Here is a 22,232-nt window from a genome sequence, read left to right as displayed (position 1 = left end):
GAGACACCAACTAATAAAATCATGAATAAAAAAAAACGCACATTATAGTACCATACAAACAAAACAAACAAAAACAAAACAAAACAATTGTTTTATGAACTGGAACTCATGAGAGACAGTCTTCTATTGAGGATGAGGTGGCAGGCTTTGGCACATTCGTTAATGCAGTGTTTGCCAGCTAAAATTAGGCCTACACACAATTTATTCATATCATCAAGATCATTAAAATTAAAATAGAACTTAGAAAGTGTACTAAATAGATCAGCGCGAATGTCCGTATAAGTAACACAGTGCAAAAGAACATGGGCTTCTGATTCAATGGAGCCAGAGTCACATAAAATACAGTAGGCCTAACTTCTCTCCACTGGGGTGTTTGTCTATCTACCAGTTTCTATTGCCAAAGGAGCGACTCCACATCTAAATTTAGCAAGAGAACGTCTATGTGTCTTGAAAGTATATTCTTTACATCAGTGGTTCTCAACTGGTGGGTCGGGACCCAAAAGTGGGTCGCGGACCCGTTCTGGATGGGTCGTGGACAGCTGGTCAAAAAAGTAAATAATATTTAATGCACATCTGATGTTGGACATGTCTTTTATTTTGAAAAATAACTTATATTGAAAGGCACACGTCACGTGAACACGTGCAGTTGTAATGCTCCTCCTCAGTTTCTTATTATTTGCTCTGAATGCAAAGATATCAGTTTCTTATTAATGTGGCCTGAATGCACTGAGTCTTGTTTTGTTTTGTGGGTCTTTATTTTGTGCAATTTGATATTTATTCACTTTTGTGAATATGCTCTGAATGCAGAGATGCATTAGAAGTCAAATATATCGTTTTGTTGGTCTCCATTTTGTGCAGTTTGATATTTTTTTATTCACTTCCGTACATGCAGTTGTCATGGTCCTCCTCAGTTTCATTCATGTGCCCTGAAATGCACTTTGCTCAATAAAGAGGAAAAGGAGTTTTTAAAGGCTTAAAAAAAAGAATCTTGGTTTGAATTCTATAAAAGTGGGTCGCGTTAAAAAAGGAGCTCGAGTGTGCGGACTTTATCAATATTACTACTTACCACATGTTGTCCATTAGTCCCTTTCTTTCTGGTCCAGCAGGTCGCGCCAACGCTGAGTGTCCGCCGCCATTACCGGAAGAAGAAGAAGAAGAAGAAGAAGAAGAAGGAGGAGGAGGAGGAGGAGGAGGAAGAGGAGGAGAAGACATTCAGCAGCCACTCGGCGGAGGAGTCCAGAGTCGGTCCAGTCACGTGTGCGGAAGCCGCAGCCACCTTCATGTCGGTCCAGGTGAGTTTTTAGTTTAGAAGTTTTAACACCTGTGAGTCTGACGAAGGTCCGCGTGCACCGTCAACCTCGTTTCGGGTCAGGTGAAGCCCGCGTGCAGTGGCAGTGCAGTGCAGTGCAGCGTTTTAACGAACTAGGGACTCGAACCCGGACCAGAGGAGGTCAGCTGACTGACTGGCATGACAGACACGAGACCCCCCCCCCTCCCCCCTCCTCCTCCTCCTCCTCCTCCTCCTCCTCCTCCTCCTCCTATTGTTTACTAAAGTTAAGGGGTTAAGAAGAGCAGCAGGGAGCAGGGTTGTTTTTTGTGTTTGTCACTCAGTGGGTTAGTGACAGTTTTTCAGTCAGAAGTTTAGATCTGATTCTTTTAAATCTTTATTGCACAAATAGTTATGTACAAACATCCATGGCATAGGCTACAGTCCTTGACAACACAATAAAGGAACAGGTTCATATGAGATGAGAAAGTGGGAAAAATAACAAAACAAAAAAAAAAAAAAAGGACATAAACCACCAGGGTATATTGCCCTTAAATTTTGAGACAAGTGCAAGAAAAATTTGAGTCCTCTTGGCGCATGTGCAACCAGTAAAACTTGCCGTTTTTTTATTTTTTATATTTATACACTGGTGAAATGTGGAAGGGGCAACTCTCTGTGTGTGAGGATTATGAATGAATGAAAACAAAATGTGAATATTTGCTTTGCAAGTAGGTTTACATTGTGCACCCCTACATTTTTTTTTGCTTGCGCTCCTAAATTTTTAAGTTAGGGGGTTCACTGTGATCCTGGTAAAAATGTAAGTCTGGTCTGGAGCCCTGTTCACATCTGGCTTCTTCCTGCTCCTTTACATTTGTGGTGTTGTAGCCTAGTAGTGTGTGCAGCCAGGCATGTATTGTATGTAAGAAATAAATTGAAATGAACATCTTACTTGTCAATAATACAAAACAGTTTAATGTCATTTTTCTTTTTCATAAGATTGAGGGCTTTTATGAAATTAAGAAATTAATTACGAAACATGTAAAAACCAAGGAGACGATTTTAAAAAATGTACAGTTATGTATGTAAAATTTACCCAGGATGAGAATATTATATAATATTATATAATATATACGTCAGGTCTGGATCATGTACTGCAGGGGTCATCAACTATATTTGTTGAAGGGCCAGAATCTTTCTCAACAGACACCTTGGGGGCCGAACATTCAAATAGGCTGAGATTGAAATTAAATTCACGTTTTTGCCTAATAATTTATTTGTTTATATTCTATTTTACCTGTAAGCTCATAATTTTCATTTATACATTATCTTTGGTGTTTGATATGGTATAAAATGAAAAATCTTGACAGCTGGACTTTCAGATACTCCGACACGCTGGAGCTTTACACTGCTGACCTCCCCTGTAATTTTCAGCCTAAATATGAAAGGAGGCTGACAATCGGTTCTGATGATACAAGTCAGTGGTCCTGAGTCGTCAGTAGTGTTTCTCTTCTATAATACACATTCTACATCTCGGAGGCGACGTTTTTACACACACAGGCAGAGCTCAGTGGGAAACAGTAGGAGAGACACAGGCCGAGGGGGAACCGGGACACAACACCGGAGGGAGAAGCAGGTCCGTGCAGCTGTGCGCCAGGACGTGCACAAAAAAAACAACAACAACCGCGTGGCATCAAACATGCGCCGCTACCGCATCGTTTTTGGGTTGTGAGCGCACATGAGACATGCATATACACTGAATGGGTTTGAGTGCACATCTGAACACCCATGCACACCCGGTTTAACCAAGGCGGCGGCCAAAATCACCCAGCTCGCCTCTGCAGACAGGCAGGGAAAACCCTGCAGTCCAGCTCCCTAAACTTCCATGCACGGTGCTTTGGGTACCGCGGTGTTTCCTAATCCCAGTGCAGGGGCTCACAGGCACACACAAACACTTTGAGAGTGTCTGCGTGTCCCAGCGCATTGACTTACAGGCACACACGAACAGAGGCCGAGAAATATAATAGCTACTTGTAAACTATTAGAACTCAGTCGCGGGCCGGATTGGAAGGTTCGGCCGCCAGTTGATGATCACTAGGTGCGTTTCCATCAGCTGTTTAGATGCGCTTCGAGATGTATCGCATCGGAAAATGATGATGGAAACGCCGTGATTCGCATTAAAATCCCCTGATTCGCACAAAATGAAATACGCTCGCTATGGCCGGGTTTTGGTTGATTCGAATGGGATGGAAACAGCTGTATGCGAATCAAGTGTGACGTAGCGCACTTTCACCCCATCTGCTCCCGTGTTACAGTTCACTCACAAGACAACATCAGGGTTTCACTACATGTAATTAAAGCAGAAGTGAGTCATCCGGTCGTTTTCGCTAATGCTGCGTTCCAGGCAGGCTTTTGAAATCATAAATTACAGCTTCAAGTCACAACTTACGACTTTGTAGCGTTCCAGGCAACCCACTCGTGTTTTTCCGACCTGTTTTACCGGTGAAAGTCACTATAACGGCCACTCGTAACTTCCGACCCGTGAAATTGTACCAGTACGTCTTTTTGTACAGTCTATGTACCAGATCGAACTGGTACGACGTCACAGGTCGGAAAAAAACGAGTTTCCTTGAACGCACCATAACAGTCCTCGTCCCTACGTCGCCACATTCACGGCGTTCCTTGGCTGCACACACAGCCCTGCATGCCGTTCTCTCTCCTCATTGGATAAAAACTGTAGGATACGATAAATGTTTTCTCTTCGGCTCAGAGCAGAGCAGAGGGACTGAGAGACCCGTGTTTCAGTCCAAACACTCTATGTAAGTGATTGCTGTCGGAAGATATAACTATTTAAGACTTATATTAACACAAATATATCACTCACTTCTGCTTTAATTGTGGCGCATCGCCACGGCAAAATAAAAGCCCCCACACACCTTCATATGTGATTACTGCACAGTTCTTCATAGTTCCTCCTCAGTAAAAACCAAACTTATCAACCAGCGAATCCAGCGTTTATCATTAATAAAGTCTGGGGCGGCGCAACTCTCTCTCTCTCTCTCTCACACACACACACAGGTCGCGTTATGACAGTAATAAACATATGCGCTAAATCGCGCTAATGTGTTCAAATCAGACCGTCCGTCCGGCCGGGAGGGGGGGGGCGAGGGGTGCAAAGTCCGTAGATGGAAACACACACGATTCGAATTTCTTTTAATGCGCATTGCCCAGTAATTCGAATCACTTTGGATGGAAACATGGCTACTGATGTACTGTGTAGAATCAAATCAAGTGTGTGTGTGTGTGTGTGTGTGTCTGTTCTCAGGTGTGTGTGTTGTACTTTGCCAAGAGTGTGGAGCTGACTGGAGTGAAGCAGGAGGAGTCTGTTACCGTGCCGACGCCAATCAGCAGCCGCGACCTCTGGAGTCTGTTGCTACAGCGACACCCGAGGTAAAACACACACTGATTGGCCGCTGTTCTCCTGATCAGCCAATCGGAGGACAGAGGGGGCGGAGCCTCAGAGCACCTGTTCAGAGTGTGTGTGTGTGTGTGTGTGTGTGTGTGTGTGTGTGTGTGTGTGTGTGTGTGTGTGTGTGTGTGTGTGTGTGTGTGTGTGTGTGTGTGTGTGTGTGTGTGTGTGTGTGTGTGTGTGTGTGTGTGTGTGCGTGTGTGTGTGTGTGTGTGTGTGCGTGTGTGTGTGCAGACTGTCCATCCTGCAGGATCAGGTGGTGCTGGCGGTGCGTCAGGAGTACGTTACCATCGGCGACCAGGTGGTAACCCTGGGAGACGGGGACGAGGTTGCCGTGGTGCCGCCGCTCAGCGGAGGATAAAAACTCAGGAGAGACGGTGACGGATCAACGATTAATCAAAGATCAATACCCATGTATGGATCGGTTCATCTTCATGTGACGTTGTTTCTTTCTCTTTTTTGTTTCTCCAGAGATGACGGAGGAGCGGAGAGACGTCTTCAAGCTGAGCCGTGATTGGCTGTCTGTACAGGAAGTGGTGGACGCCGTCAACAGCGCTTCCTGTGGCGCCGTGTCCGTTTTTATAGGTTAGAAACATTATCAATAAAGTTTATTCACCAGATGTTGACAAACATTGACAACGTGTGTGTGTGTGTGTGTGTGTGTCCGTTAGGTACGACTCGGGAGGACGAGGTGGACGGCAGGAAGGTGATTGGTCTGGAGTACGAGGCGTATGAGCCCATGGCCCAATCAGAGTTCACCAAACTGTGCGCTGACATCAGAGCGCGATGGCCGACGGTGACGCACATCTGTGTCCACCACCGACTGGGGTGACGGAGAGCTTCTCTTACTGACGGTTTTATTAGTTTGTTGTTGTTAAACCCTGAAGTGGAGGTAGAGACGGGAATAACGGCGTTAGAAAATAACAGCGTCACTAACGTCACTACTTTTTTAAGTAACGAGTAGTCAAAGAAGTTACTGTTTCCCCCGTAATAACGCTATTATACCGTTAATAACGATAAAATGTGCCGTTAATTGACTCAAAAGTCCCGTCACAAAATAATACACCTGTTAAAGCGTTTACGTTATATACAATTTTTTTTATTAGGCCTACATCAACTGGTCGGAAAAAGGACTATACATACTATATTATCTAATTTGTGAAAGGATTTCTTGTAAAAAGGGGTAGACAACATATGTTCACTTCTTTCTGCCCCCTTTCATTCAGGAGTTGCATTATTGTTGTGTTTTGTTTTTTTAGTTGTTTTGTTTTCTTTTTTTCGATGAATGAAACAAATACATAAACTAAACGTAACTAAACTAAACCAAAAAACGCTTATCTGGAACGAACCAACTCACTCAGGCTGAAGAGGCGGAGTGATACAGGCCGTTGCGGAGGGATACTGAGTGAGTCGGTTAGTTCCCGTAAAACAGGAGGTTTGGGGGCGAGTCCAAGTCATTTGACATATTTGAGCGTTTTATAAAAAAAGTAACATAATAGTTACTTTTCCTGGCGTTTAGTTACTTTGATAATGTAGTAATTCAGTTACTTTTTGGGGGAAATTAACTAGAACTAATTACTTTTTTTAAAGTAACGTGTGTAGGTTGTGGGGTTAAGGTGAAACTCACCTGTGATCGTCGTCCCCTCAGGTGGGTGAAGGTGGGCGAGGCCAGCGTTGTCATGGCGATCTCGTCTCCCCATCGCGGCGACGGGCTGCAGGCGGTCCAGCACTGCATCGAGCAACTGAAGGCGAACGTCCCCGTGTGGAAGAAGGTAGAGGGACGGTGGACGGAGGACGATGATGTTGTCACTATTGACGAGTGATTGATTGATTGTGTTCATCATTGATCATTGATCGTGTGACTCTGACCAACAGGAAGTGTACGACACGCAGGAGGCGAGCTGGAAGGAGAACGCAGAGTGTCCGTGGTCGAGTCACAGGACGAAAAAGACGGACCCGCTGGATCAATAGATTGTCAATAAACAATAATCAGGGTTTATTGATCTGGGTCCTCGAGTCATTAATTCATCAGTTGTGTCGTGTTGAGAGCAGCTGCACCACTGTGAGCACAGATGACATCATCAGGGTGCGATGATCTGATTGGTCATCAACACCCTGGTGCAGTCCGGTTTATTAGCAACAACTGGAACAGGTGTGACTCATAGAATTTTTTTTCCTTTTTTTTTTTTTCACTTTTTTAATTATTGTTTTAATTTGAATTTTTTTCCCTTTTTTTAAAAAAAAGTTTTACCACTTTTTCTAGAATTTTTTTTGATAAATTTGACCAGTTTCTTCTCAATTTTTCTGTTGTGCTTTTACCACTTTGTATTATTGTTTGCCCCCCCTTTTTTTTGAGAAATTTTACCACTTTTTTTAGAATTCTTTAGTAATTTTGCCACTTTCTTCTCAATTAAAAAAAAACCCTTTTTACTATATACTATTTTTGCTTTTACCACTTTTTTTTATTATTATTATTGTAAGTAAGTAAGCTTTATTTGTACAGCGCCTTTCACAGACCAGGGTCACAAAGCGCTTCAGTTGTTTGACTTTTTGTTTTAATTTTACCACTTTTCCTAGAATTTCTTTGACAAGTTTTACCAGTTTCTTCTAAAAAAAATTAAAACTTTTTTTTTTTTTTTGAAATTTTACCACTTTTTCTGATAAATTTTACCAGATTTTTCTAAAATGTACCACTTTTTTCTAAGATTTTTAACACTTTTTTGTTTATTTTATTTTTTTCGTGAGAATTTTTACCACTATTTTCTAGAAATGTTTCAACTTTTTTAGAGAAATTGTACCACTTTTTTTCCCCAGAAATTTCTCTATAATCTTTCAAAAATGTACGCCTAGCTTAAACGTACATTGATTGTTTGTGTATTTATGGTGTTTGCTTCAAAATTTTGTCCAATGGGGGTCCGTGAAAAAGTTTGAGAACCACCCGTCTATGTGATACAAGTATAAAAGCAGTATGCCCACTACAAAAAATTAGACTACACCACTGGGTGTGTCTCACCTGACTTAACCTGCTGGACTGTTCCAGCTGCCGTCCCTGATGAACTGACCACAGACCAGCGGAGAAACTGGGTCAGTTCTCCTTCACCCTAAGTGACTCCCCTGTGTGGGTGGAGCTCACAGGTGTGAGTGTTGTTGGATCTTAATAAATCACAATAATCACATGTAGTTAATCATTGATATAGTTTATAACTTTATCTGCAGTGCAACACATCTGGAGCCTGTTAAAGACTGAGTGATGTTTAAAGACCCATTATAATGTCTGAACTTTGATCTCAGTCACGATCTGTATCTGGTAGAAACATCATAAACTTGTTCATCACAGGTAAAATCATAATTAAAGGGCGTCGTTCAGCTCAGTTGGTTGAGCAAACGGCCCGTATGCAGAGGCAAGGCAAGGCAAGGCAATTTTATTTGTATAGCCCGTTTTTACAAACAGTTTGTCTCAAAGGGCTTTACATGGCATCGTAACAACATCCTCTGTCCTTAGACCCTCACATCGACTGAGGAAAAACTCCATGGAAACCCTTTTAACAGGGAAAAACAGGAGAAACCTCAGGGTGAGCAACAGAGGAGGGATCCCTCACCCAGGACGGACAGACGTGCAATAGATGTTGTTACAGACAAGAAAACAGTTTACAGTTTGTCACAGAATGTGCGGAATATGGAAATGTTAGCAGGGGTTGATGAGGGCAGTCTCTAGTGAGGGGAGGGGGGGGGCAGGGAGAGCCGGTCAGCTCGATGGGAGGACTGGGTGGCAGACTGGTCCATGGGAAGGGAGGGGAGGCCGGTCTAACGGCAGGGGAAGGGGTGGGAGGGGGGCGATGTAGGCGGCGGCTGGTGCAGAGAGATGGAGCTCCGGTGGATCTGCGGAAACACAGAGAGAGAGTGCGAGACACCAAGGCCAAACTACAAAGTGCAACAGAAAATGACAGTTCAAAAATATACTGAGGAGAGGAGAGGAGAGGAGGAGAGAGGAGGAGAGGAGAGGGCTCTGTGTAACCAGATGTGTTCCCAGCAGTCTAAGCCTATAGCAGCGTAGCTATAAAATGGTTCAGAGCTACCTGAACCAGCCCTAACTAAAAGCCCTGTCATAAAGGAAGGTCTTAAGTCTAGACTTAAATGTAGTTAGAGTGTCTGCCTCTTTGACCCATGGAGAGAGCTGGTTCCACAGTAAAGGAGCCCGGTAACTGAAGGCTCTACCTCCCAGTCTGTTTTTAGAGATACTGGGAGTCACTAACAGACCTGCGTTCTGGGAGCGGAGTGCTCTGGTAGGACAGTAAGGAATGATTAGTTCTTTCAGATAGGTTGGAGCTTTATCATTAAGAGCCTTATAAGTCAGCAGAAGGATTTTGAAGTCTATTCTAAATCCTACAGGAAGCCAGTGGAGAGAAGCTAAGGTGGGAGAGATGTGCTCTCTCTTCCTAACTCCTGTCAAAACTCTCGCTGCGGCATTCTGGACCAGCTGGAGACTCTTTAGAGAGTTTTTCGGACATCCTGACAGGAGAGAGTTGCAGTAGTCTAGCCTAGAAGTGATAAATGCATGCACTAGTTTCTCAGCATCACTCTGGGAGAGGATATTCCTAATCTTAGTGATACTGCGCAGATGGAAGAAGGCGGTCCTAGTCACATGTTTTATGTGGGAGCTGAAGGAAAGGTCCTGGTCAAAAATGACTCCAAGGTTCCGCGCGGTTGTACTCGGGGTCAGGGTGATGCCATCTAGAGTAGCGATCTGATCAGAGAAAGTGTCCCTGAGATGTTTAGGTCCAAACACAATGACCTCAGTTTTATCTGAATTCAGTAGCAAGAAGTTAGAGGACATCCAGGATCTAATGTCTTTCAGACAGTCTTGCAGATTGATGAGCCGGCTTCTGTCATCTGGCTCCATGGACAAGTAGAGTTGCGTATCATCCGCATAACAGTGAAAATTGATTGAATGCTTCCGGATGATGCCACCTAATGGGAGCATGTAAAGAATGAAGAGGATTGGCCCTAAGACTGAACCCTGCGGTACACCATGCGTAACTCTGCTATACTCTGAATGGTCGTTATTAACATTAACAAATTGAAACCTGTCAGATAAGTATGACTTAAACCATTTCAGGGCGGGCCCTTTAATCCCTATTTCATGATCTAGTCTCTGCAGCAGGATGCTGTGGTCGATGGTGTCGAATGCAGCACTGAGGTCCAAAAGTACAAGAACAGAGACGAGACCTCTGTCTGAAGCTATAAGAAGATCATTAGAGACTTTGACAAGTGCTGTTTCAGTGCTATGGTGTTCTCTGAATCCAGATTGGAAAGCTTCAAAGAGCTCGTTGCTGTGCAGATGTTCATGTAGCTGCTCCAGGACAATCTTCTCAAGGCAGTTCAGAGGCAGTGTATCGAACCCTGGCTCAGGTGGCCTTTTGCTGCAGCCTCCCATTCCCTGTCTCTCTCTCGACTATACTATCAATCAAAGGTGAAAAAGCCCCAAAAATATAAAGAAAATCTTAGTGAAAACAGTGTACAAATCAAAGAGAAGAGTTTATGCAAGGCAGTTTTATTATTAGCCCGTTTTTACAAACAGTTTGTCTCAAAGGTCTTCACACAAAATGATAACAACATCTTCTGCCCTTAGACCCTCACATCGTCTGAGGAAAAACTCCCAAGAAAACCCTTTAAACAGGGAAAAAGTTGGAGAAACGGGCAGACGTGCAATAGATATTGTATACAGAGAAGAAAACAGTTTACAACACGGAACATGGGAAAACATGGAAATGGTTAACTAACAGAAATTTGCACCTGCTATTCTTGAATAATGTAGTGTGCATTGAAGTCCAATTAAGATAAGATAAGCCTTTATTATCATTGAACATTGAGATTGCCCCCACAGAGCCACCGTGCACCACAAGATAAAAGGAGACAATGTAAAATGTAAAAGCAGTGCAAGATAATAAAAAAAAATAAAAAATTAAATAGAGACATAAAGAAACAAAAAAATATGATTTTATTATTGTTTTTTAGATAGATAGATAAATCGGCATTCTGCTCTTTGGTTGAACTTTACCGGAAGTCAGCCGTTCAAACAAACAGAAGGCTTTTATTTTGAAGTTGACAGGAAGTGGCGCCTCGCCGTTGCGTTGCTGCCGTCTCGTGCCTGCCGTCGCTCCCTCCCGTCGGTCAGCTGACTGTCGGCCGGTCTGCTGACAGTCAACCCGCTGAAGCTCGCACCTTGACCCGGACGTCAGCATCAGCACCAGCACCAGGCCGAGTCTGGTCTTTGTTTTTTTCCCCTCCCCAGCAGCGGAGCCCCCTGGCCGGGATCTGCTCCTGGTGTTTCCCGGCTGAGACCCTCCGAGGACCGTTGGGGCTTCACAATTCAAGCCGAGTTCGACGCACTGAGAGTCGGATACCTCTCTCTCTCCGCACCGAGGCCGGCCGGACCGCTGGACCACCGCTCTATCCCCGATTCTCTGTGACCACCAGCCGGCCCTCACCCCCCCCACCCCCCGGCGGCCGCCCCTCCCCCCGCGGACCAACATGGCCCTGCTGGACCTCGCCATGCAGGGACTGGCCGTGTTCGGCTTCATCCTGTTCTTCGTGCTGTGGCTCATGCACTGCATGTCCATCATCTATGTGTGAGTGTGAGAAGCTAACGGCTAAGCTAACGGCTAGGCTAACTGCTATCGGCGGAGCGGAGCGGCTAGGCTAACGGCTAGGATAACGGCTAACAGCAGCGCCCCCGCCTCCTCCTCCTCCTCCTCTTCCTCTTCTTCCTCCTCCGTCTGTTTCTGTGTTAATTAAACTGTTTTCCCCCCCCCCCCCCCCACCGCCGCCGTCGAGGTTTAATATGTTACACCGACTAACGGAGCTGCTCTGCCGGCCTCAGCTGGAGCCGCTACAACCGTTAAACGTCCGTGTCAGAACCGGTTTGTCCGTTGGGGCGTTTTCCTGGTTAATTAACGTTAGCTGCTGCTGCTGTTAGCCGGATGAATCCGGACTGCGTGTAGTTTCCTGGAAGCGGAATCAATCAATGATCGATCGTTGTGATTGGTGTGAATGAACGTTTCCCGGTGTGTTTCTGTCTGAATCAAGCTTATAATGATTTATTGACTTTTTTTTTTTTTTTTTTTTACTGAGTGCTGGTTCAACTCGAGTCCGTCACGGTCCACTCGTTATTAAAGCTCGTGGATTTCCTGCTTCCTGCGCTGATGACGTCAGGCCACACGGGCTCAGATGGGTCGGTTCTGTTGTTGTTGTTGTTGTTGTTGTGACCCAAACGACCGGTTCTGTCACGGTGCTAAATTAACCCGTTAGTCCGATCACTGTGAACCAGTCGACCCGGGCTCAGGCTGATGGTGATGATGATGATGATGATGGCTGCGGTGTTTACATCTGAACAGGTGTTTTTTAGTCGGTGCGTGTTTATTTCCCGGCTTCGGAGCTCCAGCTGCCGGGTTTGACGCGGTGCCGGGGCCGCAGTGTGACGGGGTTTGGTGTCGGTGTTGTGTTGTGTCGATGAAGCAACAAGTTCCTGATCAGCTGCGTCAGATCTGACTCAAGCATCCAGGAAGAGTTTAGAAATTAAATATAATCCACCTGGCTCTTGTGACTAAACCAGAAATTCACTCAGTTCATTCAGTTCCTGGAAGGAAATTGAAGTTGCGATTATGTAGCCTAATTCTGTTTATATGTAAAAAAGCTCCTCTCCAGGATTGAAATTGTTTATGAGATTTATGTTATGGAGAAGATTTCTTTTTCCCTCAAAGTTGAGAAAGAAAATTTTTATAGGCTCTGGACTAAATGGACTGAGTATGTAAAACCAATCAGATCTGATTTTATCTGACTATACTTGTGCTTTGTGTGAACCTACCTTCTTTTATTTTTATTTTTTTTTGCGTATGGTGTATTGATTACATGTAGGGGTGCGCTCTCCGGTTTTGTTGTTATTGTGTTATTGCTTCCACCTGGAATGGTTTGGGTCCGTGGGAGAAAGCTCCAGAAGGGCAGTATGTACAACATCACTGTATCCTTGACAAACTGAGTTAATGTATGTGTGAAGTGGTGTATGTGATGGAGGTCTGCCTTTCTGAATAAAAAGAGAATTTCAAAAAAATCCATGACTTTCCAGGGTGATGTAAACAGCTGCAGAGAGTTCAGAGTTAGTGGTGCGTTCAGGGTTTGTCGCCTCTGCTCTGAAGTAGCACCGTTCACTCTCTCTGACCTGAGACCAGTACAGGTGCCATGTCTCCAGACTAACATTTTTTATTCAGAGCACAGTGACCCCCCCCCCCCCCCCCCCCCTTAACTTAAACGTTTAAGAGCGCAAGCAGAAAATGTAGGGGTGCACACTGTAAATCTACTTGCAAAGCAAATATTCACATTTCCTTTTCATTCATAATCTTCACACACACTGGCCTGTTACCACTTGTAATGACAGATTACCGATTGTTTGACTCGCTGGCCTCTTCCACATTTCACCAGTGTATAAAAAAAAAAAAAAAAAAAAAGGCAAACTTAACTGGTTGCACATGCGCAAGTAGATGAAAGGCTGTGACCTTTATTCTGAAAAACAACAGATAGGTTGAACTCATCAGATCGTCATCATCATTATTCATAACAGTCATCGTGGCTGTTTATCCAACATACTCATCAAAAGGCCACTAATGCATCGTGGGAGATTCTTGGTGTACCTTTGTGCCTCTCGATCAAAGAGGAAAAGGTTTTGTTTGGACGGTGGTGAACCACATCTCCCATGATGCTTCAGTGGCCCTTTGATTTGTGCGTTGGCTACTATTTTCATTCAGGAAAAATGCCGGTGGTTCCAGCTGTTGTGTTGCCTGTTGCGTTGGCTGTGTTTGTTTATCTCAGTCTAAACATTTTTTGTAATTAGTCATGGTTATCATAGATTAGCGCGGCTAACGGTTAGCTACCTGTTTAACTTTAATAACTCAGTGACTCAATAAACGGTCCATGAAAAAATATTTTCTCCAGCGGATATCTTAGTTACAGCATGACTGAGCTAACTGGAGTAGTTTCATGTCGTGTCCGACAACGGGAGGGTTTTAACAGCTGACGTCCTGATGCTACCACCGTTAGCTTTGCTGCTGCCGTTAGCTTACTCACTACATTTTGAGGGCTGATTTTGAGGGCAAAATCGCACTTCCCCTTGCTCCCTAGAGTAATGGGACACCCTACCCCTACACGTGAACGCGCAAAATATAGGGTTAGGGCAAATATTTAGGGCTAGGGGGAGAATTGGGACAGGCCCTTAGTGTGTCAGATATTGGGGGGTTTAGCGTGTATGTGTGTGTGTTCCTGATGATTCTGACCTTTGACCTTTGTCTCTGCCCTTCAGGCGTCTCCACCTCCACAAGAAAAGGTCGGAGGTCAAACAGTCCTTTGTGCAGTTGGCAGGAGTTTCTCTGCTGAAGCCTCTGAAGGGCGTCGACCCAAACCTGATCTCCAACCTGGAGACCTTCTTCACGCTGGATTACCCCAAGGTGACCGCTCCCCCTCCGGCTAATTACCCCTCACTGTCCATTAGCGCTGGGGTTAAAAAAAAATCGATTTTTCCGATTCGTGCTGATCTTCATTTGAAAGATCCGATATCGATTCATAAAATCCTTAGATCATCAATCTCTTTATTTCTGTTTTAAAGAGGAACTATGTAAGTCTGGTCACTTTTCCACTGTTTCACTAACCCTCCCCTCGGCCATGTGCATTTGTTTACAACAAAGCTGGCGAGAAATCAATCAATAAAGCGGTAAATAACGTTACATATCATATAGCAATAGTTCTGCGAAAATCCCTTTTTACAACCAAGCAAAATTGGTGTTAAAACTGAAATAGCTCAAAATGAATCAATATTGAATTGAATTGGATCAAATCGGGACCTTGTGAATCAGAATCGAATCAGTTCAGCATCGATAGTCAGCCCTACTGTCCATCCTTTGCAGGTTGTGTAACCGAAGTGTTTGTGTTGCAGTACGAGATCCTGCTGTGCGTTCAGGATCAGGACGATCCAGCCGTCGACGTCTGTAAAAAGTTGCTGGGCAAATATCCGAACGTGGACGCTCGGCTCTTCATCGGTGAGGAAGCGGCTGTGATGATGAACTGCAGCTCACTGGGCTCTGCACCGGTTCTCCTCCTCCTGCTGCTCGCTGTCCACCAGCAGCTAACGTTAGCGTGTGTTTCTCTCCGCTTCTCAGGGGGGAAGAAAGTCGGAATCAACCCCAAGATCAACAACCTGATGCCGGGCTACGAAGGAGCCAAGTACGGCCTCGTATGGATCTGTGACAGCGGCATCAGAGGTTAGTGCCACCTCTAATTTAGTTAAGTGACAGTCCACTGTGATTTGGGATAAAACTAACCTTTTTTTCTTTTCTTTTTTTAACTTTATTGCAAACAAATGAATGTACAAACCAGTAAGGCAAATAAATGAACAAGAACAGACCTCATATTGAAGAGATGAAACCTTGATTCAAAAATAAATACATACTATACAAGCAGACATCAAATAAACAGACAAAAAAAGTAGTAGTACATACACTTAAAGTAAATAAATTAGAATTAGTTGATAGAGCGAAAGGGTTTGTAGTGTCTGTTTTCTAGATAGTTGAGACAAAGTGCTTCTATAAGGTTTAGCAGTGCCTGGACATGTTTCAACGGGTACTTCCGTCTTCCTCAGAAGTGTCACCTGGGGTTGGTGTGACATGTCTTTTTAAGGAAGACGGAAGTACCCGTTGAAATATGTTAAAGTGCTGCTAAACCTTATAGAACAACTTCGTCTCAACTCGAATTACTGTTACGCTTCATTAGTCGGATCATTTTTGATCAAATGTAAATCTATGAAGTAGACTTAATAGATTTTAGGGACTTGATATAAAGTTGCAATTCATTTAAGAAGTGTGTGAAGACGTGTGGGGTCTTTAGAGATTTCATTGATAATGCTAACTGTGTGTGTGTGTGTTTGCGTGGCAGTGAAACCCGACACCCTGACAGATTTGACCAATCAGATGACAGAGAAGGTGGGATTGGTTCACGGGTTGCCGTATGTTGCCGACCGCCAAGGCTTCGCCGCCACACTGGAGCAGGTAAAGCCAACAAGCTAACAGTGTGATCATAATGTTGAAAAGAGTTAGGGACCAAATTCTATTTTTTAGTTAAGTTTTTTGTTAGTTTGTTTATTTTTCACATATCAGAGAAGTTAAAAAGATGTAACATACAGGATCCAAGACAATGTGAGGGAGAAATGCCGAAAAAACCCAAAAAAGAAAATTAAACAATTCAATACAAACACTCCTGAATGAAATGGGGCAGAAAGAAGCAAACTTATGTTGTCTACCCCTTTTATCAAGAAATCCTTTCACAAATTAGATAATATACAGTATGTGTCCAAGCATAAAAGATAATAATTGCTAACGTCATGGTGTTTATGAATGCGAGTTAGCAGGATCATGTGAAGCTGGTATAACCAATATACGGAAGCGTATTGCGTTCCCTTTTTAAAAAAAAAAAAAGGTCCCTTTTTTTCTGTTTGAGTAATTTCCTTTTTGTCTTAACGTTATTTCAAAATCCTGGAGCTTCCACCTGCAAGTAACGTGAGGACTGACACTGATTTCAAAATAAAGGTGTTACATCAGACTGCACTGATATTTTCTGAGTGACACTCTCAGAAGTTTCCTCTCAATGTAAATCTGAATTTACAGGGAACATGATGGAAATAAGAAATATTAGTCGGCTTTTCCTTTGAAATTCACCTCGCAAACTATGCAATTGAATCTGTTTCGGAAGGTCACCTTTATTTTGAAATCAGTCCTTACACGCTCCTAGTACAAAACAATGCCGGGGACAGCTTGAATGTATTTTTTTGAAGTGGAGCATATACATATATCATGGATCTATAATAGATTGAATAGATCCATGATGAAGTGGAGGCTGACTTGACAGTACTGGTTAACGGCGAAAAAAATTACTCAAAAAAACAGAAAAGAATAGTCTAAAAAACATAGCTATTTTTATTTTTCAAGTGAATTAAATACGCGTCCTTACAAATGCTTATTTATATTTTTTACACCTCAGGTTTTTTGATAATATCTGTCTGTGCTAATGTTTCTTTCTCTGCTATTGTTATATATTTGCTAATACGCTAAATCCACTCCTAGCTTCTCCTTCTCTTCAGCTAACGGATGCTAACAGATGCTAACAGATGCTAACCTGTCTGCAGGTTTACTTTGGGACGTCCCACCCGCGCTCCTACATCTCGGCCAACGTGACGGGGATAAAGTGCGTGACGGGGATGTCGTGTCTGATGAGGAAGGACGTGCTGGACCAGGCCGGGGGATTGGTCGCCTTCGCTCAGTACATCGCCGAAGATTATTTCATGGCTAAGGCGATCGCTGACAGGTTAGCGTGTTAGCATTAGCAACACCTGAGAGATGAGATGTGATGAGTTCAGCTGAAGATGGTTTTAACTCCCCGTCCGTCTGTCCGTCTCCTCAGGGGATGGAAGTTCTCCATGGCGACACAGGTGGCGCTGCAGAACTCTGGCTCCTTCTCCATTGGCCAGTTTCAGTCTCGCATGATCAGGTGACGTCACAGCTCCTCCTCTGATTGGCTGCCGATGTTTAACCCTCCTGTTGTCCTTATGGGTCAATCTGTTCTCTTCCTCCATGCTTCCTTTCTCCCTTCCTTCTTTCTTTCCACAATCCTTATTTCCTTCCTTCCTTCCTTCCTTCCTTCCTTCCTTCCTTCCTTCCTTCCTTCCTTCCTTCCTTCCTTCCTTCCTTCCTTCCTCCCTCCCCTTTGTCCTTACCTCTTTCCACTTTTGATCCAATTGACCCGATCTGTTCCCTCCCTCCATCTTTCTTTCCTTCCTTTTTCCCTTCCTTCTTTCCACAATCCTTATTCTCTTCCTTCCTTCCTTCCTTCCTTCCTTCCTTCCTTCCTTCCCTTTGTCCTTACTTTCTTCCTCTTTTGATCCAATTGACCTGATCTATTCCCTCCCTTCTTTCCCTTCTTCCTTCCTTCTTCTTCCTTACTTGAACGAATCTGTTCCCTCCCTCCATCTTTCTTTCCTTCTTTCCATAATCATTTTCCCTTCCTTCCTTCCTTCCTTCCTTCCTTCCTTCCTTCCTTCCTTCCTTCCTTCCTTCCTTCCTTCCTTCCTTCTTTCCATTCGTCCTTACTTCTTCCTTCCGTTTTGACCCAATTTACCCAATCTGTTCCCTCCTATCTTTCCCTTTGTCCTTCCTTCCATCCTTCCTTCTTTCCTTCCTTCCTTGACCCAGGAGGACAACAGGGGGGTTAAAGAGGAACTATGCAGGATTTTGATGAAAACAAACGCACATGGAGGAGAGGAGGGTTAGCAACACAGAGGAGAAGAGACCAGACTTGCAGAGTTCCTCTTTAAATTACCTGTTTATATCGAACAGGAACGGTCTCACAGCTGCTGATCAATGGTCCTGATTGATTATTGATAAGCTGATAGAAGTCGTTGATGTTCTCAGGTGGACGAAGCTGAGGATCAACATGCTGCCGGCCACCGTGTTGGAGCCCGTCTCCGAGTGCTTCCTGGCGTCTCTCATCATCGGCTGGGCCGCTCATCACGTGTTCAGGTACGCAGACAGCCAATCAGAGAGCAGCACCGTCCACCGTCCACAGGTCATGTGACTCCACAGGAAGCAGTGAATAAACCGTGTGTGTGTGTGTGTGTGTGTGTGTGTGTGTGTGTGTGTGCAGGTGGGACATGATGGTCTTCTTCATGTGTCACTGTCTGGCCTGGTTCATCTGTGACTACGTGCAGCTGACAGGAGTCCAGGTTTGTGTTTGAGACTTTTACTTTGAAATTACTGACAGGGAGCTGTTACATCACCTGAACTTGATTCATTGTAATTGTGATATTATAAACGATATAATAATATAATATTATATAGCTCTGGAAAAAATTAAGAGACCACTCCCACTCAGTTTCTCTGGTTTTACTATTTTTTGTTTTGTTTTATTCTATCAACTACCGACAACATTTCTCCCAAAGTTGAAATAAAAATATTGTCATTTAGAGCTTTTATTGGCTGAAAATGACTAAACTAGTCTAAATAACAAAAAATATCAAGTCTTTTCAGACCTTAATGCAAAGAAAACATATTCATATTTATTCCTAAACAACACAGCAAGAATATTTTAACTCAGGAAGAGTTTATAAATTGGTTTATGTGGGATAATGTCAATGTTTAATCCCAGCAGTGGTTTTTATAATCTAAAGTAGAATGAGTTGTGTTTGTGTTGGTATTTAAAAAAGAAAAGAGGGGAGTAATAGCTTGGAGAATATGTCAACACAATTGTCCAAATACATGTTTTTGTTTTGCTCTGTATGAGTGTAATGGTACTGAAATGACTTTGTATGTTTCTCCCTGATAAAAAGAAAAGCAAAGAAAAGAAAAGAATGGCTGTCATACATGTAGAGATGCTTTGAAGAAACATATGTGAAAGTGGTATCTTAGTTTTTTTTCCAGAGCTGTAGATTCATCAACAGTTTTATGAAAGCTTCCTGAAAAATGTGAATTAAAATGTAACCCGTCCCTAAAACGTGAGGAGCTGAGCCGTGATTGGCTGTTTGGCTGATGTGTGTGACATCATCACTGCAGGGCGGCCCTCTGTGCTTCTCCAAGCTGGACTTCGCCGTGGCGTGGTTCATCCGGGAGTCGATGGCCGTGCAGATCTTCCTGTCGGCGCTGTGGGACCCGACCATCAGCTGGAGAACCGGCCGCTACCGGCTGCGCTGTGGCGGCACCGCGGAGGAGATCCTGGACGTCTAGTTACCACGACAACGGGTCGCACCTTCATCCTCCTCCTCCTCATCTTCTCCTCCATCATAGAAGGGGGTGGTGAGGGGGGGAGAAAGAGACTGATGTTTATTTGTTTTTTTTGTTTTTTTATGAGAAAAACTGAAGAGAGAGAGCGAGTGTGTGTCTGTGTGTGTGTGTGTGTGTGTGTGTGTTTTTAACTATTTATGTTCCTTTTGGTGCTAAAACTAAATGATGCCAGAACAAGCCAATGAGAGCGCAGCAACAAAAGACAAAAAAAAAAGAATAAAAAAAAATAGGAAGTGATGCGTTTTGATTGATCTTTGATTGGAAGCGAAGAACGGAGGAAGAAAAGGAGCCAATGAGGAGAGAGAGAAGGAGTTTAAACGCTCTCTCCTGATTGGCTGAGTCTGTTTTTTTTCCAGAAGCAGATGGAACAAAATATACTGAAGGCTTTTATTGTGAAAATCATATGTTGTTTCCAAGGTGAAATCTTCAGCAAGTTTAACTTCTTATGCGTTACCATGACAATGAGTTCAGTTTATGGAGTTTTTAAATTTCTTTAGTTGTTAATGAACTCGTTAACAATGTTCACTGAAGATTTAAAGGAGACGTCGTTGGTTCGTTAACAGAGAGAGAAACTGGTAACGTAGCTTCACAATAAAACTACGTTACTCCCACGTAATTATTTTCTAATCGTGAACTTCTTAGTTCAAGTTCATAGAAAAAAAAACACAGGGTTGTTTTTGACTCGTTAAGACTGCTAGTGAAACAAAAACCACGTCAACAGTTGTAATCAGGTCAGTGTCTCATTAAATATTACAGACAAGACGTTTGAATAGAGTTAATATTAAAGAGCCGTCTGTTTCTTCAGTGAATGAAACGTTAAAATGAGATCACAGATCGGATGTGATTCTGTGTTTTTTATTTATTATTTCTCCTATTGTTTTCTCTGGGTGGGCAGGAAAATAAAAAAAGAGGAGGTAACCACAACGCAGCACGGGATGAGTTCCAGTATTCTGTTGTTCTGTGACGTTTCACGGTCGCGACATTTCACGGAGAAAAAAAAAAAAAAAAAACATCGGACCAAAAGAAAAACATGTTTGTTAAAAAAAACAAAAAAAAAGAAGAAAAAAAGAGAAAAAATTCACATTTCTGAACTTTCTGTTTGTTTTTCAGTCCAACACTGTGTATATGTGTGTGTGTGTGTGTGCGTGTGTGTGCACGTGGACGATCACAGGTGTTTTCTAAAGCCGCGTTACTTCACTGTTAGCCATTAGCGTAGCCACAGGTGGTTTGGTTGATGACCTCAGAGTCGGACGAGCCCCCTGACGCCGTCGTCCAATAGGATCAGCAGATTTGTTTGTTGTCGTTTTTTTTTTTTTGTAAATGAAGGGTTTCTGCTGAGGATTGTGTCAACCAACGCAGGAACAATAAAGTTTTATCCTTTCAAACGTGAACTTTTAATTTGTAGGAGTTTGTTTTGTTTGTTTGCTTGTTGAATGTGATGATTGGCTGTGAGATGTTCGCGTCCTGCTCTGTGATTGGCCGAGGAGGACAAACGGCAAGTGGTTGTCAGATTGTTTATTTATTCAGTGATTCATGCTACAACTTCCTGTCACACTTTCAAAATAAAAAAAACAACAGTTTCCTTTTCGTTTATGAATCGAGCACGGATCAATAACCCCACCATCATCATCATCACCTTCAACATGCACTGGTTCATTATTAAAAATATTTGATATAATAATAATAATAATAGTAATAACACTAACAATCGTCCCACCTGCTCCCACAATGCACCACGAGTCGTTACATTCATTTACATGAGAGAGAGAAAAACAAAGGGAACATTCAGGCGCCAAAACACCTTGGAAACAGCGACTCAACAGGTGACGATGGGACGATGACGTTGAACATGGTTCACATGACGACACTCCGAAGATCACGTGACGTAAACAACGAAAAACATTCAAATGTTTCAACTGTCTGTCTGTTTGTCAGCAGGTTCGAGTCCTGAAGTTGATTAAAGACGGAGCTCTGCACTCGTTTCAACTGATTGATTAATTGAGCGACTGACGTATAACAAGGAGCATCCATAAAAATAAAATTAAAAAAAAGAGTAGATGGCTAATGAAGTGGGCGGGGCTGTAAATGGGCGGGTCAGGTGTGAACTGATGCAAGGAGTATCAATTTAGAAATACTTAAAGGGATAGTTCAACATTTTGGCAAATTGGCCCATTGCCATAATCCCTATAGTCATAGCAGTAGGTTCGTTACCTTTAATTGTCGGTGCAGGTTATTTTTAGAACGGCGGAGCAGAGCCGCGAGCTGCTCAGAGCTACGCTACGGAGGCTCATGGGATTTCTTGGTTTCCCTCATCAAACTCATCAAATACACAATCCAACAACTCCAAAACGCTCTCGTGGACAAGTTGTGACCTGCACATTCACCACGCTATGAGATAATAACACAACGTTACCAGACAGAGTTGTTTTAGAGGCAAATACAGAGACTGCCTGATGAAAAACTGTCCCTGAAGGCAACGCGCATCAGCGGTTTTGCATGAATTTCCCTCTAAAACAACTCTGTCTGGTAACGTTCTGTTATTATCTCATAGCGTGGTGAATGTGCAGGGCACAACTTGTCCACCAGAGCGTTTTGGAGTTGTTGGATTGTGTATTTGATGAGTTTGAAGAGG

General features: G+C 43.4%; 2 protein-coding genes across 3 annotated transcripts; both read left to right on the top strand.

Annotated features, from left to right (window-relative positions):
- Window positions 1–4,586: 4,586 nt before the first annotated feature.
- Window positions 4,587–6,736, top strand: LOC310994561 (molybdopterin synthase catalytic subunit). The gene is made up of 6 exons (XM_083983294.1): window positions 4,587–4,714; window positions 4,968–5,110; window positions 5,205–5,318; window positions 5,405–5,561; window positions 6,382–6,505; window positions 6,609–6,736. The coding sequence occupies exons 3-6, from the start codon at window positions 5,207–5,209 to the stop codon at window positions 6,702–6,704; spliced, it is 489 nt and encodes a 162-aa protein (XP_083839420.1). The 5' UTR covers window positions 4,587–4,714; window positions 4,968–5,110; window positions 5,205–5,206; the 3' UTR covers window positions 6,705–6,736.
- A 4,015-nt stretch (window positions 6,737–10,751) lies between these two features.
- Window positions 10,752–21,111, top strand: ugcg (UDP-glucose ceramide glucosyltransferase). 2 transcript variants are annotated; one of them, XM_083983280.1, is made up of 10 exons: window positions 10,752–11,362; window positions 14,083–14,227; window positions 14,713–14,815; window positions 14,936–15,037; window positions 15,708–15,820; window positions 16,954–17,132; window positions 17,229–17,315; window positions 18,236–18,343; window positions 18,468–18,546; window positions 19,373–21,111. In XM_083983280.1, exons 1-10 carry the CDS (start codon window positions 11,265–11,267, stop codon window positions 19,541–19,543), a joined length of 1,185 nt encoding a protein of 394 aa, XP_083839406.1. In that variant the 5' UTR covers window positions 10,752–11,264; the 3' UTR covers window positions 19,544–21,111. The 2 variants fall into 2 exon arrangements, with proteins under 2 accessions (XP_083839406.1, XP_083839407.1); XM_083983281.1 differs by lacking the exon at window positions 10,752–11,362 and adding an exon at window positions 11,871–11,964.
- The last annotated feature ends 1,121 nt before the right edge of the window (window positions 21,112–22,232 follow it).

Source organism: Trachurus trachurus (genome assembly GCF_905171665.1).
Source record: "Trachurus trachurus genome assembly, chromosome: 12".
Lineage (NCBI taxonomy): Eukaryota > Metazoa > Chordata > Actinopteri > Carangiformes > Carangidae > Trachurus > Trachurus trachurus.
This window is presented reverse-complemented; position numbering and strand designations above follow the sequence as displayed.

Excerpts from the sequence above, each read along its gene's own strand:
- LOC310994561 (XM_083983294.1), top strand. The coding sequence starts at position 5,207 with ATGACGGAGGAGCGGAGAGACGTCTTCAAGCTGAGCCGTGATTGGCTG. Across the intron at positions 5,319-5,404 it reads CGCCGTGTCCGTTTTTATAG|GTACGACTCGGGAGGACGAG; the intron begins GTTAGAAACATT and ends TGTGTCCGTTAG. Across the intron at positions 5,562-6,381 it reads TGTGTCCACCACCGACTGGG|GTGGGTGAAGGTGGGCGAGG; the intron begins GTGACGGAGAGC and ends TCGTCCCCTCAG.
- ugcg (XM_083983280.1), top strand. The coding sequence starts at position 11,265 with ATGGCCCTGCTGGACCTCGCCATGCAGGGACTGGCCGTGTTCGGCTTC. Across the intron at positions 14,228-14,712 it reads TCACGCTGGATTACCCCAAG|TACGAGATCCTGCTGTGCGT; the intron begins GTGACCGCTCCC and ends TTTGTGTTGCAG. Across the intron at positions 18,547-19,372 it reads TGCAGCTGACAGGAGTCCAG|GGCGGCCCTCTGTGCTTCTC; the intron begins GTTTGTGTTTGA and ends TCATCACTGCAG.